General features: G+C 41.6%; 2 protein-coding genes across 4 annotated transcripts; one reads left to right on the forward strand and one right to left on the reverse strand.

Annotated features, from left to right (window-relative positions):
* The first annotated feature begins 166 nt into the window (after positions 1 to 166).
* Positions 167 to 7,395, forward strand: LOC115045401 (probable ATP-dependent RNA helicase DDX17). Of its 3 annotated transcripts, none has more exons than XM_029505078.1 (14): positions 167 to 510; positions 1,004 to 1,163; positions 1,273 to 1,369; positions 1,531 to 1,664; positions 1,852 to 1,917; positions 2,035 to 2,176; positions 2,714 to 2,874; positions 2,972 to 3,144; positions 3,274 to 3,384; positions 3,461 to 3,522; positions 3,657 to 3,716; positions 5,708 to 5,953; positions 6,048 to 6,146; positions 6,186 to 7,395. In XM_029505078.1, exons 1-14 carry the CDS (start codon positions 458 to 460, stop codon positions 6,530 to 6,532), a joined length of 1,911 nt encoding a protein of 636 aa, XP_029360938.1. In that variant the 5' UTR covers positions 167 to 457; the 3' UTR covers positions 6,533 to 7,395. The 3 variants fall into 3 exon arrangements, with proteins under 3 accessions (XP_029360938.1, XP_029360929.1, XP_029360922.1); XM_029505069.1 differs by having other exon boundaries at positions 5,708 to 5,941; XM_029505062.1 differs by having other exon boundaries at positions 5,708 to 5,941; positions 6,048 to 7,395.
* Positions 7,396 to 11,424: 4,029 nt separating this feature from the next.
* On the reverse strand, positions 11,425 to 18,178 carry LOC115045393 (ADP-ribosylation factor-binding protein GGA1-like). Its single transcript, XM_029505051.1, has 17 exons — positions 18,128 to 18,178; positions 17,335 to 17,419; positions 16,491 to 16,566; positions 16,259 to 16,357; positions 16,031 to 16,154; positions 15,504 to 15,604; positions 15,209 to 15,289; positions 14,680 to 14,817; positions 14,499 to 14,580; positions 14,268 to 14,378; positions 14,045 to 14,176; positions 13,682 to 13,725; positions 13,286 to 13,476; positions 12,862 to 13,142; positions 12,584 to 12,753; positions 12,216 to 12,326; positions 11,425 to 11,986 (listed from the first exon to the last, which is right to left on the reverse strand). Exons 1-17 carry the CDS (start codon positions 18,171 to 18,173, stop codon positions 11,876 to 11,878), a joined length of 1,983 nt encoding a protein of 660 aa, XP_029360911.1. The 5' UTR covers positions 18,174 to 18,178; the 3' UTR covers positions 11,425 to 11,875.
* Positions 18,179 to 18,276: the final 98 nt, after the last annotated feature.

Here is an 18,276-nt window from a genome sequence, read left to right on the forward strand (position 1 = left end):
CTTTCTTCTTCTACGGTTTAACCGAGACGGGCTCACAGCGCCACCGACCGTTAAAAGACACGAAGGCGTGCACTGATGGAATTCTCCATTGTCAACAAGCGAACATTTTTACGTAGCGTCGCTTGCGTCGAGACGAAGCTGCGTATAATTACTAGTCGAAGTTACGTCACTAAAGAGGGCAGTGAGGGAAGAAGCGGAGCAGTTTGTTTTTAGCGCGGTAACGAACCAAACAATTGCTTATAAAAGTATTTTTCTGGGAAAAAAGTGCTAGTATGATTAATTTAATATAATTAAATAGAACGTTTAAAGACGTCTGGGGCATTTTTAAAACACAAAGTAAGCATATTTTGCATTTATTTACCAATATAGCTTACGACGTAAACAACCCGCTGTCACTCGTGAAAGCTACCGTGTCAAATACAGAGAGGATATTTTTGTACTTTTCTGTTTTTCCAACATGAGAGGCGGTTCCTCCTATGGAGACAAAGACAGGGACCGTGGACGAGACAGGTACGTCCGCATTTCGTACACGGAGGCAGCACGAATGTGTTTGCCACAGATTTGGTGTTGCGTAATGACAGGACATGACAGGAAGTTTGATCCCAGGCCACAGCTGCGGTGTGAGTCGACAGCAGGAGTCAGACACGACCCCCCCCCCCCCCCACCACCAACCGAAACACTGCTGGCTGTATTTTTACAACTGTAACTTCACCCAAAGATTTACCTTGACATGTCGCCTGGGGGGAAAAGGTCGTGTTGTCAACAAAGTCTGGGAGTTTGGCCTCATGGTGGCGCTACAGGCGAAAATGTGGAGTCTCCAAAATTGCTGTCTTTATATTTACATGGAATTCAGAAAGCATTTAGCATCCTTTTTCTTTTTAATAGTATGTTTAGTTTTATATGGCTGGAATTGCATTTTCCTATTTGTCTACACAGAGTAACAGTTAGTAAAAATATGTGTTTAGACAGTGTCTGAGATTCCCCTGTGCACCTTATTTCTTAGGCCACGGTTTGGGGCCATGGGTGGTCGCAATGGACCTCCTTCGCAGAAGTTTGGAAATCCAGGGGAGCGTCTGCGCAAGAAGAGGTGGAACCTGGATGAGCTGCCGAAATTTGAAAAGAACTTCTATGTTGAACATGCTGAGGTCCAACACATCAGTCAGGTAAATTTTAGCTATGACATCAGTAGCTTTATGAAAAATATTGATTAAAAGCATGAAAAGTTATTTGTCAGCATGTCTCATTTTTCTCCTCTTTTGCTGTCATATTCAGTATGAAATCGAAGAGTTTCGCAAGAAGAAGGAGATCACCATCAGAGGGCCTGGATGTCCAAAACCAATTCCTGCTTTTCACCAGGCACAGTTTCCTCGTTAGTAAACCAGAGACCAAAATTACCAATATGTCTGTGCAAATAATCTCTGTGAAATATTAGTGTTGGTGTTTGTTGTTCATGTAGTGATTGAAAGATGTACAATAAGGTAAAAATCCAATCTGCAACTGTTTTGTCGATTATTTCCCTGCATCTGACAGAGTATGTGATGGATGTGCTGATGCAGCAGAACTTTAAGGAACCCACAGCAATTCAGTCGCAGGGTTTCCCAGTGGCCCTGAGTGGCAGGGACTTGGTGGGGATCGCACAGACTGGCTCTGGGAAGACACTGGCTGTAAGGATATCTGGCTATCATAATTCTGCACAATGATGACTCCTAAGTTTAAAAATGTTTATTACATACCCTATTTAAAGATTTGCATTATCAGGCCAAGAACAAATGCATATGAGATGAGGAACAGCAGCACAGTTGCAGAAGATGATCAAACCAATTCCCTTTTGTGCCATATTGTCCCTTGCAGTATCTTCTTCCTGCTATTGTGCACATCAACCATCAGCCATATCTGGAGAGGGGAGATGGGCCGATTGTAAGCGCACACACCTAATAAGTCACTGTGTTAGATAAGGGGTTTTATCCAAATCTTTTGATCATTGTGCATTGTGCATACAAACAGTCTGTAAAACCTTTCTTCCTCTGTCCTCAGTGTCTGGTGCTCGCCCCAACAAGAGAGCTGGCACAGCAAGTTCAACAGGTTGCATATGATTATGGAAAGTCTTCCCGAATCAAAAGCACCTGTGTCTACGGTGGAGCACCCAAAGGACCACAGATTCGAGATCTTGAGAGGGGTAGGTAATATAGAATAGAATAGAATCAGCTTTATTGTCATTACACAAGCACACAAAACTTGGTTTGGCATCTGTCTTACATACAGTAAAAGAATAAAAAAATCTTACCTATAAAAATATGAAGTAGCTGTACATGGGTATGAAGAGAAATTGGGAGCAGCTAAGTATGTGCAATGTTAGCATGTGTGTGTTGTTTAAATAGATTGTAAATGGTATAAAAAAAAAAACATAAAAATTAAGAATGAAGTTGCAACACATCAGCATACAGACAGCATTCAAACCGAAATGCTGGCAATATCCTGTATTATACATGAACTATACACAAGTGTAGTGCTGGCTGGCTTTTTGATGTGTGACTATTGCAGCTGTTGCATGACATTTTACTACACGCTACGTGTCTGAATTCACAGTCATTTTGTAGTTGTTGGACTCTTAACACATAAACCTTAACATGTAGAAAACAATCAGTGCCTGACGAGTGAAAAGCATATTTTTTTCTTTTTTTTTTTTTGACCGGGTGATTTCTTATACCTCTAGGGGTTGAAATCTGCATTGCAACACCTGGCCGTCTCATTGACTTCTTGGAGGTTGGGAAGACTAACTTGCGTCGCTGCACCTACCTCGTGCTGGACGAGGCTGATCGCATGTTGGACATGGGCTTTGAGCCACAAATTCGCAAGATAGTTGACCAGATCAGGGTAGGAGAGCATCTAAATTGCTATGACCACTGAAATTAAAATCAGTGTAGCCCTAAAAAAAAAATCAGCCAGATGCTTTCTCTTTTCTGTCTCTCAGCCTGACAGGCAGACTCTGATGTGGAGTGCAACCTGGCCAAAAGAAGTTCGGCAGCTTGCCGAAGACTTCCTGAGGGACTATATCCAGGTTAATGTCGGTGCCCTCGAACTCAGTGCCAACCACAACATCCTGCAAATAGTCGATGTCTGCATGGAGACAGAAAAGGACCACAAGTAAGGATAATGAAAGCGTAAAAACGATATATTTTCTAAAGCAGCATCATGCCATGATCATCTCTGCTATAACCACTGTAATAGTTGAGACAGTGCTGATGTGCTCTGAGTTCTTCTCTCTGTTTTCAGACTTATTCAGCTGATGGAGGAAATTATGGCTGAAAAAGAAAACAAAACAATCATCTTTGTGGAGACCAAGAAGCGTTGTGATGATCTTACCAGGAGAATGAGGCGAGACGGGTGAGGAATTTGGCAAGTATTTGACAGAAAGAGTATACACAGGTTTCACTAATATTGCCCACATTTTGGTCCCTAGATGGCCAGCCATGTGTATCCATGGAGACAAGAGCCAGCCAGAAAGAGACTGGGTACTCACAGGTACAAATATGTCTAATGCATCTCTACTTCTGTCCTTCTCTTAGTTGTAGATCAATATCTTGCCCCTTCCTCATTCATCAATAAAAGTGGTTTAAAGTTTGATCCATTGGATTTCATTTGTTTTCTTCCCAAAGAATTTCGCAGTGGCAAAGCTCCCATACTGATTGCTACTGATGTTGCCTCTCGTGGTCTGGGTATGTCTCCCACCCACACACACACACACACACACACACTAAACATACACAAAGACATACTGTCTTGTCTCTCCTTTTTCTCCTTGTAAAATTAATTAACTAAACGTTGAATAATGAACGGTCACCACATTCATGCTGATGAGTTCAAATACAGCTTCTTTTTTTGGCAGTTAGTCTGTGAGCAGTAGGTAAGTATAGCACAGATCAGCTACAGCAGGAATACAGAGCAGCTTTTTATTGCTCCATATTTAGATAGCAAATGATATAGCAAATGTAAATCAATCTAGATTCCAATTTAAAAAAAACAACAACAATAAAACATGTTTTTATTGTGGAGATTTCGTTTGATGTTATACTATACAACAGGTAAAATGTGTAGTTCTCTTGGTATAAACAAATTAAATTTAGTGATGTAGATAAAATAAAAGTAGCACATTACAATAAAAGATTCACCTTCTTAACGCAATCTGACAGTTAATGAAGTGTAACGTCCAGCAGGGAGGCAGCAGGCCTTCTGCTCCACTGGGTTTATAGTCTTATAGTCTGTTTCTTGTTACTGCAGTTAAAAAGCTTCCTTCAACCGGGGCTCTTTGGCACGCTGCCTGAAAGGAACGATGTGTGGGGCAGCAGCTCCTGCATACCTCTTCTCATGTCCCCTTCACGGTGTCACTAGATATTTACAGACAATGCTGCTGATATGAAACCTTTATCCAGATGTCATTAATTAATCTGATTAATAACCTGTGCAATTGTTCAGCAAAAGGACAGATTTTGTTATGTTTTCGAGATGCATATGTGCAGGACACTGACAGAGAATGGCTAGTTTGACATCTCATTTGTGAGAAGGGGGGATGAGTGAAGTGTCTTTGACTTGCCAAAATTCCTATGACCGTATCCTTGTTCTTTTTTCCCCTCTTCTCCTCTCAGGGTTTGGCAGCACACGGCAGCTGTAACAGTCTGCGCTGCTGCCACTGCCCCCTCTGTCACGTTAAAGTAGATGCTTGGGTAGTTTCACAGGGATTAAAGGTCCTCTCATTCTTCTTGGCTAACTAAGATCCCCCCTGCCCAGTATTGACAAGTTTATAATTCCTACGAGCCTTCCTTGGGAGCAGTCTGAGGTGCCTGTATGTCTGCCCACCGCTTCGTCCCAAAAAGCAGACAGACAGGGGAAAGAGTTAGAGGGGCTCGTCTGGATCCAGTCCTGGCCAGGGTCTGAGGAGGGTCCTGCAACAGAACCGTGCGTGTGAGTGTGTGCGTGTGCGTGTGCGTGCGCGCGCGCGTGTGTGTGTGTGTGTGTGTGTTTAACTGGTTCTGCTCCCGCTTTGAGGGATCCTGTCTCCCTCCCCCTCAGCCTCTCCTTATGAACCAGGACTGATCAGGGGGGGCTGACTACCTTTGTAAAAACAACATGAAGGGGGTAAGTACCTCACCACCCCTTTCTCAATTCCAGCTCACCATACATTTCATTGTGCTCATATTTTAGAGGAAGCAGAGCAGTTTTAGGAACTGGTTGAGTTGGTTATAGCTGATGTAACAGCTATTCCTTCTTGGGGGACATGGATGGAAAAAATGGGAGACTTATTGATCAGCAGTGCTGTCAGAGCCCCACATCTTCTGTAATGAGAAACAGACTCTGTGTGCCTTCACACATTTTGACCAGTACCGAAGTTGGTGCGAACATTACAAGACTCAATTTATGTGAACCATTGAAGTCAAGCACAGCTTTATTTATATTGGAATTAAATGAGTGCTGAAATAAAACCTTGGATTTATCGATATTTGCGCAGTGTCGGATAAAGCAGGGTAAGTTGCTTTATTTGTGAGTATGTATGAGTTTTGGTTTCTGAAGTATAAAGTAAATATATTTTTATTTAATTGTATTGTAATTTCCAGCTCATGAAATTGAATTAAAATGGTAAATGTCGCTCTCCTGAGATTGCTTTCTTTTACCTTTTACTTTATCCTAAAACTGACCGCTCTTTTCTCAAAAGATGTGGAAGATGTGAAGTTTGTCATCAACTATGACTATCCCAACTCCTCTGAAGATTATGTCCACCGCATCGGCCGTACGGCACGCAGTACCAACAAGGGCACTGCCTACACCTTCTTCACCCCAGGGAACCTACGGCAGGCGCGCGACCTTGTCCGGGTTTTGGAGGAGGCCCGGCAGGCCATCAACCCAAAACTGCTTCAGCTTGTGGACTCGGGCCGGGGGGGAGGAGGAGGTGAGAAGAACTGTCACAGTATTTCAAGTTTGTCACACTGAATTTGTAAAATGTGTGTATAGGTCTGAAAAGGAGGTTGGGATCGGTAATTAGTTGTTTGTTACAGGTGGCAGAATGCGTTACCGTGGCAGCAGCTCCAACAACCCTAACCTAATGTACCAGGAAGAGTGTGATCGCCGCATGCGTGGTGAAGGCGGTGGTGGCAGCCGTGGCAACCGTGACAACCGCAGCGCCCGCAATATAGAGCGCTCCTCTTCCTCATACAGGGACAAAAGTCGGGATCACAGGAACAGCTACAACTCAGGCTCAGATCAGTACCAGAGTTACAGCAGCAGTGGGGGCTACAACTCCCGCAGCAGCAGCCAGTCAGGTGGCAGTGGAGGTCAGGAGCCGTCTAGCCAGCCGCAAGGCCAGTTTGGCCAGCTTCCTCCTCCTTCTCTTCCTCCTCCACCATCAAGTGGACCGCAGCCCCTGATGGCACAGCAGTTTGCTCCCCCACAGCCCTCTCTAATGGGCTTCATGGGGCCACCACCGTATCCTTTTGTTTCTCCACCACCCCCTCCTACAGGTCCTCCACCTCCCCGGAATTAAAATTAAAAACACGTCAGGCAATATTTCCTACTCTGTGTGCTCACAGTGTAATTTCACAAGTCCAAGAGGTGGAGATATCACAAGGCTATGGACCTACAGAGGTAAGGGATTGTGTTTTTATAAATTTATTATTTTTTTGTACTGTTTAATCAACAATCAAATTTTCACACAGGAGAGAATATAGACATTTTACCCAAAATCTCACACAGTTGCTCTCAACCATTTACCCTACAGTAAAAAGCTTCATATGTTGTCATTTATATTGATGCTCAAACAGTGGCCTTCACCAGTGTGTCTATTGTCTGTATCAGCTCTATCAGGAAATAAGGTGTAAACTCAGGCCTCAGTGGTTATGTGTTTGAGAGAGCTTGTTGATGTGAAATATAACTTATAAACACGTCACATTCCAGAGTCATGTCTTGTTCCAGCTTCTTCTATCCTTGACTCAGGTGGAATGAGATTTGTGTTTTTGACCAGCATAATATTGTATCTGTCACATTTTGGTTTTTGTTATTCTGATGGGTGCATCTACATTTTTTTAATTTTATGAAATAGTGTTGCTGTACAACAACTATTATCATTGCAGTTCAGTGGACCATGACACTTAGGGATGTACATTTTTCATGCATGCCTTTGTTCTCTCATGAATTATGTCAGGTTGGACATACAGTTGTGTTCAAAATAATAGCAGTCTGTTTAAAAAAAAATTGAGTAAAGCCCAAAATCCTTATAATGGTTTATATTTCCATGCATTGGGGACACTGCACATTATATTCTAAATCAAAACATGAAGAAAAAAGCAGAAATTCTTTACCCACTTTACAGAAAATGAAGAAAAATGAACATTGGGCTGTTCAAAAAAATAGCAGTGTCTGCATTTTACTTTACAAACTCAAATATTTACTGTATAAACTGAAAAATATCCAGGATTCAGCATTCCTATGAATCACTAAACTAATATTTAGTTGTATAGCCACTGTTTCTGAGAATCGCTTCACATCTGTGTTGCATGGAGTCGACCAACTTCTGGCATCTGTGAACAGGTATTCCAGCCCAGGATGATTTGACAACGTTCCATAATTCCTCTGCATTTCTTGGTTTTGCCTCAGAAACAGCATTTTTAATGTCACCCCACAAGTTTTCTATCGGATTAAGGTCCGGGGATGGGGCTGGCCACTCCATGACTTTAATTTTGTTGGTCTGGAACCAAGAAGCTGCTCGCTTACTGGTGTGTTTGGGGTCGTTGTCTTGTTGAAACACCCATTTCAAGGGCATTTCCTCTTCAGCATAAGGCAGCATGACCTCTTCAAGTATTTTGATGTATCCAAACTGATCCATGATCCCTGGTATGCGATAAATAGGCCCGACACCATAGTAAGAGAAACATCCCCATATCATGATGCTTGCACCACCATGCTTCACTGTCTTCAGAGAGTACTGTGGCTTGAATTCAGTGTTTGGGGGTTGTCTGACAAACTGTCTGCGGCCCTTAGACCCAAAGAGAACAATCTTACTCTCATCCGTCCACACAATGTTTCTCCATTTCTCTTTTGGCCAGCCAATGTGTTCTTTGGCAAATTGTATCCTCTTCAGCACGTCTTTTTTTTTTTTTAACAGTGGGACTTTGCGGGGGCTTCTTGCTGATAGATTAGCTTCACACAGCCGTCTTCTAATTGTCACAGTACTCACAGGTAACTTCAGACTGTCTTTGATCATCCTGGAGCTGATCATTGGCTGAGTTTTCACCATTCTGGCTATTCTTCGATCCATTCGAATGGTAGTCTTCCGTTTTCTTCCACGTCTCCCTGGTTTTGCTTTCCATTTTAAAGCATTGGAGATCATTTTAGCCGAGCAGCCCATCATTTTCTGCACTTCTTTATATGTTTTCATTAATCAAAGTACGTTTTTCTTCTGAACAATGTCTGGAACGACCCATTTTCTCAGGTTTTCAGAGAGAAATGCATGAGCAACATGTGCTGGCTTCATCCTTAAATAAGGGCCACCTGATTGACACCTGTTTTTTCACAGATTGAATGACTTCACTAATTGAACTCCACACTGCTATTTTTTTGAACACGCAACTTCAATTCATTATTCAATTACACAGACTGAGGAGCATACATATCATGAATGTTGGCTCTGTAGGTTTTCTATGACCCTACTACAGCAACTGGTAAATTATTTGCCATGCAGTAATATAATTTCTACCAAAAACAGGTTATTCATGTTGGACTGCTATTATTTTGAACACAAATGTATCTATGTTTGCTTGTGACTGTTTAAAGAAGCAGATCAAACAAACTCCCATTAAGCTTTTCTTGTCAGTCTGCTCTTTTTATTGTTTTCTTAATAAAAAAAGTGAATCAAAATTTTCTGTCCACATCAAATTATTGGTATTTCAGGTTAATTCCATATACAAATGACTTTATTAGGTTTAAATACACAGCAGTCGTACAGTTTCAGTTTGTAGCCAGCATGTGTGCTGCATTTATTGGTAAATATACATATTGGCAGAAAGGTTGTATTCACAAGTAAAAGCACAGATGCAAAATACTTTTTCACTTTTACCTAAAACATTTATGTAGAAAGACTTCAACACTCAACCTTCTCCAATTACTGTAACTATCACTTGGTTCTGTTGGATGTTTTTCAATGTGAAGAAAAATCTGCATCCAGTTGTAGTTTGGTGTGTTTTTCTGCATTTCAAAGTTAATGTGGGAGAACAAGACGGAGTCATTTTTTTCAAAGCTGGATGGGATTGGAGACACTGTGCTGGATCATGTTTCAGTGAAATGTTCTGTGAAGTGAATCATTTCAATTCTATAATACTTTTTGTAATTTGGAACTAAATTGTGTCCTTAATGCATGGGGCGTCAGAAAACTCGAAAGCAGAGATGAGTTGGGAGGGCAACAGCTGCTGTAATGACACGTAGCCCAGGGACAGTTCAGGCTGTTTGATTTTAAACAGAGAGGTTGTTTGTGGGTTTATCCAACATAGTCAGGATGTAGGAGCCTCGCAATCTGTTACGTCATCTAACCCCTTTCAAACACACGCTGCCATACTGATGTTTGGGGCAGCGCCTGTGATCTTAATTTCACTTTCATGTGCAGCCTGTATTAAGATGAATCTTTCCCAAATGTGACTGAAAACCTGTAACACCTGGAGCAGCTCCCTCAATGCATAGTTACAATGAATCCACCGAAAGATGAAAACGTTCATTAATTACAATCTGATCAAAGAACAGCAAAGCTTTTCACTGGGGCAACTCATTCTCATTATTCCTGTTGCTCTGTCAGTATCAGCCCTGGACAAGTTAGTCGTGAATAAATAAAAAGGCTATTTAAGAGTATGTTAAAACTTTATCAGATTGATTGATGGCACTGTACTGTTAAACAACTATTTACTGGTGTGTGCTGATCTAACAAGAAATCAATTTCAAGTATGTGTTAAAAATCTATGAATATTGCTCAGCAGTAATTCCTTCATAAATCCAACAGATTGACAGAAGCTTTATCTCAACTACAGTCACACACATTTGAAGTTTTCAGTGTTTTTCTCTCTTATGTCTCAGGTGGAATCATTCTGCCTCCAATATGACTTTCTTTGTAATCGCAATGAGTGATCACAAACCTGCACTCCCATCAACTCATGACCACGAATATTCAGATGATTCAGTAACATTAATTTACACATCATTTGCTTGTCACTCTTAGCTGATACGGACATGAACAAACAAAAACAGAAACAAAGATCAAACCAGTCATTTGTTTACATATATGTACAAAGCAAAAAAAAAAAAAAAAAAAAAAAAAAGTTTCATATCAGGCACATGTGGTAGAATCAAATTGGATGTTTGCGACGTCAGCTCAGGACTTCACATGTCCCTCTTTGGGTCAATCGACAGTACAAAGGCAGCTAATGAGAAGCAACAAAGGTAAATTCAAATGGAATGGTTTCATGTGCAAAATTTAAATAAAACAAGTGCATGTGTAGATGAAAATCCACAAATCAAAATCCTGAGTGAAATCTGATGTTCCAATCTTGAAAACAGAAAAGTGCAGAAAGGTTACTTTTTAAAGGGGCAGCACTTCAGCACCCATCCTTCATGGACACCGTGTCGAAGCAGATGTTTAAGGACTTTATGTCATAACTCATAACATGAATGATGGCTGAAATCCATTTAGCTGCTTCAGCTTCAGGCTCCTGGTGTTGTGCAAGCTGACTGACAGTCGTGGTTTCCTGGGACATGGAGGCAGCGTTCATGTTGCTGCTGCGAAAAAGGCTGTGACACACCAAACTGATCTGTCTACGCTGTGGCACACCATGTTAAAACCAATACCTAAAAAATTTATTTCTCCCCAACTCCTTTTACAGTTATTCTAGGATTTCAGAGTAATTCCTCATTCTACCATTTGTCTCTGCTGGATCAAAAGAATGATCATTATAGTGATTTAATTCACATATTATTTGATTATTTTCAAACGTAACGATGTGCTTGATAACTACACAGCAGCTTTCGTTACAGGGTAAAAATTTTGTTTTTTTACTCGGCTAGGATTCAGTTTGAGTGGTGCAGCAAGTTTGACTAGCCAACTACTGACGCACCGCTTCCTGAAAACAGTGAAGTGTTTTCAATAAATCAATTGCTCGTATGATAGCAAAATAGTGACTACTTCATATCGTGAATTGAATGTATTTGGGGTTTTCTGTCTCTTGGTAAAAAATTAAACATCACTTTAAGCATTTAGCTGATTTAAAGTTTAACAACTGTTGGTGAACTGAAAGAAAAAAATGACTTCCTCTGACACTCAAAAGAAACACAATACTACTCTGCATATGAAACATTTTACATCCCACGTCATGTTTGCATCAAAAAAAAAAAAAAAAAAAAAAAACAACCCCAAAACAAAACAAACAGAAAAAAAAAAAAAAAACACCAGCTGTTATGTGATTCACATGACATGGGACTAGCAGAAAAATACACATTTGTTTTTTTGTTTTCTTTTTTGTAAAAGGCTCAATTTGTTTTCCCAAAAGTCACTACATTGAGTCAGTGTTTCTGACAGGTTGAACTATACGTCAGCGTTGAAGTGATTGGTAGAGAAAGCAGCAACAAAACACAGGAACACACAGACGATGGATCAAGGACAGGAAGGCTGTGAAGGAAGGCACAAGTTAGAAGCTGGCGCCCACAACTGGTCTCATGTCAGTTTGTGTTATCAAACTTTTGAAGCCACTGATGTATAAAGAGGCCATCTTTCTTCTGCCAGTGATGACGGAGAACTTCAACCTAAATCTAAAGGAAGCAGCTGATTGGATGACAAGAGGGTGGGCCCCTCTTATTAAAGGTTGCCCCAGGTGTTTGGAGGGGGGAACTGGTCCACATCACCGGACTCATCATGAGATTTGTCTCCCAGGTTGAAGGTTATTTTGTACCGCAAACGCACCTTTTCCTGAAACAGGAACAAATGTCAGACCAATGCTACATCACCAGCAATGATACTGCTCATCTTTTATCACAAAAGGTATTTTTTGTGTCCAAGTTGAAACAAACAAGTTGAAGTTCCATTTCCTTCCATGAAACACAGATTGTTTACATTATTTCTAAAATGAAATGCATATTGTAAACACAATTGAAATGTGAAAGATAATACAAAGGCAGTTGTTTCAAAGAGAAATCACCTTGTGCGGATTGGCCAGTAGCAGGACCTGTGTGATGGCAGCTGGGGGAAGGATAGGATTGAAGGCTGGGAGCTCAGTACTAGAGGGAGGCTGGAGCTTCACTTTCATCACCTAGGAACAGGCACAGCACCACAAAAACAGACTTAGGAGGCTATAATCTGTATAATGTGATGTTTTTATAGCAACTATGCCTCAAACAACACTGTGAAAGACGTTGATACAAGAAAATAATCACTCAAATCTGCTTTACAAAGCTTTATATTGAGTTTCAGCTGATCTGGTACCACTCAGGTACACAGTGACATCAGGGCATCCCGGACTACTAGGCGTGCCTTTCATCAGTTTGACCAAAGGACCACATGACCCACCTTGGGCACGGCTGCCTGAAAGCGGATGTTGGTGACAGGAATGGGGGCCGAGGACAGCATAGAGATGATCACCACGAGCACATCCAGCCGTGATGGAGGACAGTCACGGGCAAAGGTGAACAGAACCCGGAGACTGTGCTTGTCAAATACAGTCACTGGTAATAAGCTGCCTGAAATATACATGTGGACACAAGGAGACAAAGACATCAAGAGAAATAAAAAGAAAACTGCACCTACAGCCGAAAACCAGCTATTCTGGTCTTACGTCTTGTGCTTACTAGGCTTGATTGATTCCAGAGGCACAGAAACATCAGTCAGTGAGATGTTGTCGTAGAGTTCAGCAGAGGGGGATGAGCCTCTTTCTGCAGCTGTAAGACTGAGGTTGGAGAGGAGGAGAGTGTCCGGCTGCTCTGCCTGGGCGGCCTGACTGGACAGAGGTCCTGGAGCAGGAGCTAGACCAGAGGGCATGCTGGATGCAGGAGGGGCTGGTCTGGAGTTAGTGCTTGACTGGGTCTGGAGATCTCGTAAAGTCACTCTGGACTGAACTTGGATCTTATCCCTTTGTGTAATAGAGATACACAATCAGGGGTGTCGAAGAGTAGAATACACCGACCTCAGTTACAGTTATAATTGCCTCCTATTCGCTTGTAGTTTGTTTGACTTTACATCATCACCTCAACATTTTTCTGTCTGCTGCCTTACCATTTGACCTGTAGACTCTCTGGAGGTAAGGACTGCTGCAGCAAGGTCTTCCCCAGCAAATCCAGCTCTTCCATGGCTTTAGGAGGAGCAGTGGAACCCCCTGCTGGTGGAGCCTGCTGGCTCTGGACCACAGCTGGCCGCAGCACTGCAGCTGGTACAGGCGGGGCAGATGGATCTGTCTTGTTAGAGGACTGAGAAAACAGGGGGTAAGGGTTTATGCGCCAGGATTGTACATCAGGATAGTGCAGAGAATAAAATTGCATGAACGTATAAATCGTATTTTATTTGGTTATAGCATATTTTCTTAGCCATTACTTGTAGAAGAAGTTAGAAGTTCAAAAACTACAAATGCTGGTTTTAACATGAGCATGCACAAAATAATGTTACAACACACACCTGAAAAGTGTTGTGGGAGTCACAGTTTTCTGTTGCATTCAGTCCTGATTAAACAAAAACAAGTTTCATTATATTCATTTGATTTTCGGTATTTAAAACATTAATAAGTGCTGCAGTACTGCAAAAACAAAAAAACAAAAAAAAAAACAAACTACAAATTTTCAAAACGGTTTACATTAAAAATCAATTCTTGGTTCAGAAATTTTGACAGCTGAGGATGTTTTCTAGCTTCATTGTGACCTGGTTGGGTCTGGGGATGCTGGGTTTTAGCCAACAGGAAGACTACACCCCAGCCACTGGAACTCAGCTGAGTTGCACTTAACATAACTGTTAATGTACAAAGGCCGGAGGAGTTGAACTTACCCAGAGACATGAGTTCATCATCCAAGAGGCTAATGCCCACACTCTGTAGGCCAGAGGGCTCTGTGCTGGCCGCTGTAGTGTTGGGTGATGTGTTGAGTTCCATCAGGTCTACGAGTGCGGAGCTGCTGCTGCCTGATTTACACAAAGCACACCAACCTGTTATCTCATAGTCTGTAGGAATGCTTGGACGGTACGTTAAATCCCACACACCAAATGTACCAACCTGGCTGAGAGGGTGTGGTTATCCCCTCTTTTGTCACCTCCTCCCCTTTCACCAGCTGCCTATACAGATTGATGACCTGTGTCAAGCTGTCGTTGGCCTGTAAGATGTCCGCTGGGAGCAGAAAACGAATCAGTGGTTTTCTCCTCTAACGCCCTGGAAGCAGTCTGACTACATGTAATACGTGAAAGTCCTCTTCCTCCTGATACGACACACTCACGCTAACTAACTTACCTAGGGCTTCGTCGCTATCCTCTGTATCACTTGCTAATCGGAAAAGTGTGGGCCTCATCTTTTCACAACGCTGGTAGAGATCCTGCAATTAAAAATTACATTAGAGGGAAAGAGCTGAAGTTTCACTTCCACTGAGGTGGTCCCAGTAGGATTATGAGATTGTAGCTGAAGCTGGGCGAACCTTAATGAGCTCCTGGTTGCTCTGGGAGCAGCTCTCCTTGCTGTAACCGTCCAGCAGCTGGCTCAGTAGGCTAACACTCTCCCTCACCTCCTGGATGGCGTTCACTCGCTTCGATACCTTCTCCACTCGCTTTTGGTCCTGGGAAGGGGGGAAAAAAAGAAAAGAACAAGACGTCTAAATGCCCAGGATCAGTAGACACCTTCATTTCCAGACTGCATTAAATGAAAATTAATTAACAGATAATTGTGGTTATATTACCTTTTTATTTTATCCCAAGGAATATTCAAAGTTCGGGAAGGGAGGTATTTTTAAAACAAATTGAAATATTACCTTCAAAAATATTTTTAGAACTGCCCTCTGAAGGTATTCATCACTATGAAATATGAAATGTTGAATAGCTTAAAGGACTGAAAATGGTATTCATTAATATCATCATGCTACATTCACGTTTGTGTTTTACACAAATGTTGAGCAAACAGCAGACACGTAGAAACATACAGTGTTAAAAAAAAAATAAACAATGACTCACTTCCTGGACCATTTCCTTGATGAGCTTGTTTGCTGCTCTCAGATCCTCTGCATGAGTGCTGTTTAATAAGCGCGACAGCATCTAGAAAAAACAGGGTAGGACAGGGTAGAGGGAGGAGAAGCAAAGGGAATTGAATTTCTAAACCAATGGTGCCTAAACAGTCATAGCAAGTATTTCACCTCAAGAGGACTGAATAGCTTTCATTGGGTTGATTTCATTCATTTCATTTTGACTCAAACTCTCAAACTCTTCTGTTTTATGAGTCAGCTTCTTTATCATTACTTATCCTTCATACCTTGGATTTCTCCTCATCTTCAAAGATGGCACTTGTGGCTCTGGGAGGAGGGGGTGGGAGGGGACTGTCATCAGGAAGCACAGGATCCTGTTTAACAATGCCTGGAAGAGAACACTTATTAACCTTAAAAAGGTCAAACATTCACATTGTGCTGTATATAGATCTGAGCCACATTATATCTGACTCAGACACATCATTTGGACAAAGTTTGACTATTCTGTAAGACAACTGCAACTCACAATGCATTCCACCTCAGCATGACTAAGGACTTCTGCCTCGTGTTTGTGGCCCATCATCATAAATAGGAGAACTGATATCGTTTTATATAAACGTATATTTGTTAAACCAGGAAGCTTTCGTGAACTTAAACAACCAATTATCTATTTTATCTATCTGTTAACTTTTGTTTATTACATTTGGACAGCTTGTATCTTCAAGGGGATGTGTGAAATGAGTGGTTGGTTGATAAAACCCATCCACTAAAGTGTTCCTCACTTGTTGTGTTCTCAAACATGTGGACCACTCACCTTGTTTTTTCAGCATCTGATATGCATCTAATATCTTTGTCTCATCAGGCAGCCGCACTGTCCAGCTGTACATCATTTCCAACACCTTCTTCTTCACAGGCTCTGGAGCTCGGGCACCTAAATACTGCGGCGAGGTTGCAGTAAGTTGCGGTTTTCACTTTTTAATATTTCACAGATATACAATTGCAGTCACACTGGTATGACAGCACAGTGAGTAAAAGTCCTTACCTTGGGTGAGACCACTTTTATGAGCTCATTGAGAAAGCGAAACTTTCCCACTTCATTGTGAAATCTCTTTCCGCAGTTCTTCATGCACGTCTCAAGAACCTGGGAATTGGACAGAGTTTGCTTGTTCTATGTCTCAGACAAGTCTTCACAGTTACAATAATGACATGACGTGTTCTGTGGCTATGACTAGCTCTCATCAGCAAAAGTGAATGTGTCAGTTCCGCAATCTTACCGTCAGTGCTTGCAAAGCCTCCCACTCCTGAGGAGACTGGATTTTGTGGGCCAGAAGTCTGGTTGCAAGCTGGGGACTGATGGAAAGAAACAATTTAACTGTCAATCTACTGACAAAAAAAATATTTAGAAGAAGAATCCAATACGGAGGCACAGTGTGTGAATAGTTTAAGGTGAAGCATCCCTGAAGTTCAAAAAATCTAAGTGAATGAGAAGATGAATGTTTTCTATAGAGCTATAAAAAGCTGTAAAAGCAAAATGTTTAAATTATTCTCAGCTTTAATTTTTTACACAGTGATACCGTTTACCACACTGCCCAAATTACAATCTGTTTGTCAACATGAGGTGAAGAAAGTAATAATAAAGGTAAAAAAAACGAGGAGAAAAAAAAAAAAAAAAAAAAAAAAAAACACCAACAGATGCACTTACAGTAATAGGAAACTGCCTAACTGAAGCAACATGATCAGTGTGGTGATACTCATGAACAACCTGTGACCTTAGACAGACTGGATAACATTTTCTCATCTCAAAGTTAATGATCCTAAACAGTCAACGCAACAGTACTGTGAGACTCAGTGAATGCCTGAGAGAAAATCACTAGGGAAGATAAACAGTATCTTCATCTGATGCCTTCACGCAATTGGTGAATGCAAAGAATTTGCCCCAAAAACATGAACTATTTTATTTGCCTTGGTGTATAAGTGCATTTGAAACCCCTTCATATAGTGTTAAAACAGCTGCAACTCCCACAAGTGACTGTATGCTGTGTCCAAGACACTTGATCAAACTGGAGCAGACATAGTGGAGATGTGGTCTTGCGTTTTATTTAGGCTGTGAACTCTCACCCTTCTGGTTCATCTTTGAGTTGATCACAGAACCCGTCGATACTCTCCCAGTCATTCTCCTTATTCAGGGGACTGGTGGCTTTATCTGTGGAAGCACAACATAACGCAAAAATTCTGTGTGACACGAAAACTGCTGCATGAGAGTGAATTTTTAAGTTGGCATTTTATATTAGAGATGTGACAAGTCGAGACAATTCGCACACTGAGATAATACAGGAGCAAAGTTAAGAGCTAAAACCTGGAAAGTAAACACGTGTGATCCCTATCATCTGCTGTAGGCTCTGGATATCTGCTGAGATTTGCCGGTGTTGGTCAGAAATGGGCGACTCAATCCAGAGTTTATAGCAGAAGTGGCTGGTTCCTGGTTTGGGTGTCGTTTTGTTTCAGCTGACAGCGGCTAACTAGCTAATGGATTTTGTTAGCAATCAACTGGGAACCACTACAATTTCTACTAACGCGTAAATGTCACGTTTGTGTGCCAAAATGAACATGATGTAATTGAACAATAGAGACGGAACACGTCAAATATGAACGATCGATTATGTAACACGAATACGATTATCCTGGTGAGTTTTTTCCTTAACGCCAACTGCACTTTTTGGATTTGATGACATTCGCTTTCTCGACTCCGAAAAAAAAAAAAAAAAAAACAACTATTTATCAGACACAACACAATGACCGACACCGAAAAATTCAAACTGACAATATCCCTCTCTATCTCTCAACATAAAGCTAGTCTCTGGCTTTTCGTTCAAAAGAAGATGAGCTAATATTTCAATGACTATTGACTTACTGATCCGGGACTGCAGGCTAACCTCTTCAGGAGGCGCCGCCGCCATCTTTCGGCAATAAACAAGTGGCAAGTCTCGCGTGGCTTTGTAACATATCGCGTGACCGGAGGTCGGGAAGAACGGCGGTGCGGCGCCCTCTGCTGGGCTCGAA

Source organism: Echeneis naucrates, chromosome 1, assembly GCF_900963305.1.
Source record: "Echeneis naucrates chromosome 1, fEcheNa1.1, whole genome shotgun sequence".
NCBI lineage: Eukaryota > Metazoa > Chordata > Actinopteri > Carangiformes > Echeneidae > Echeneis > Echeneis naucrates.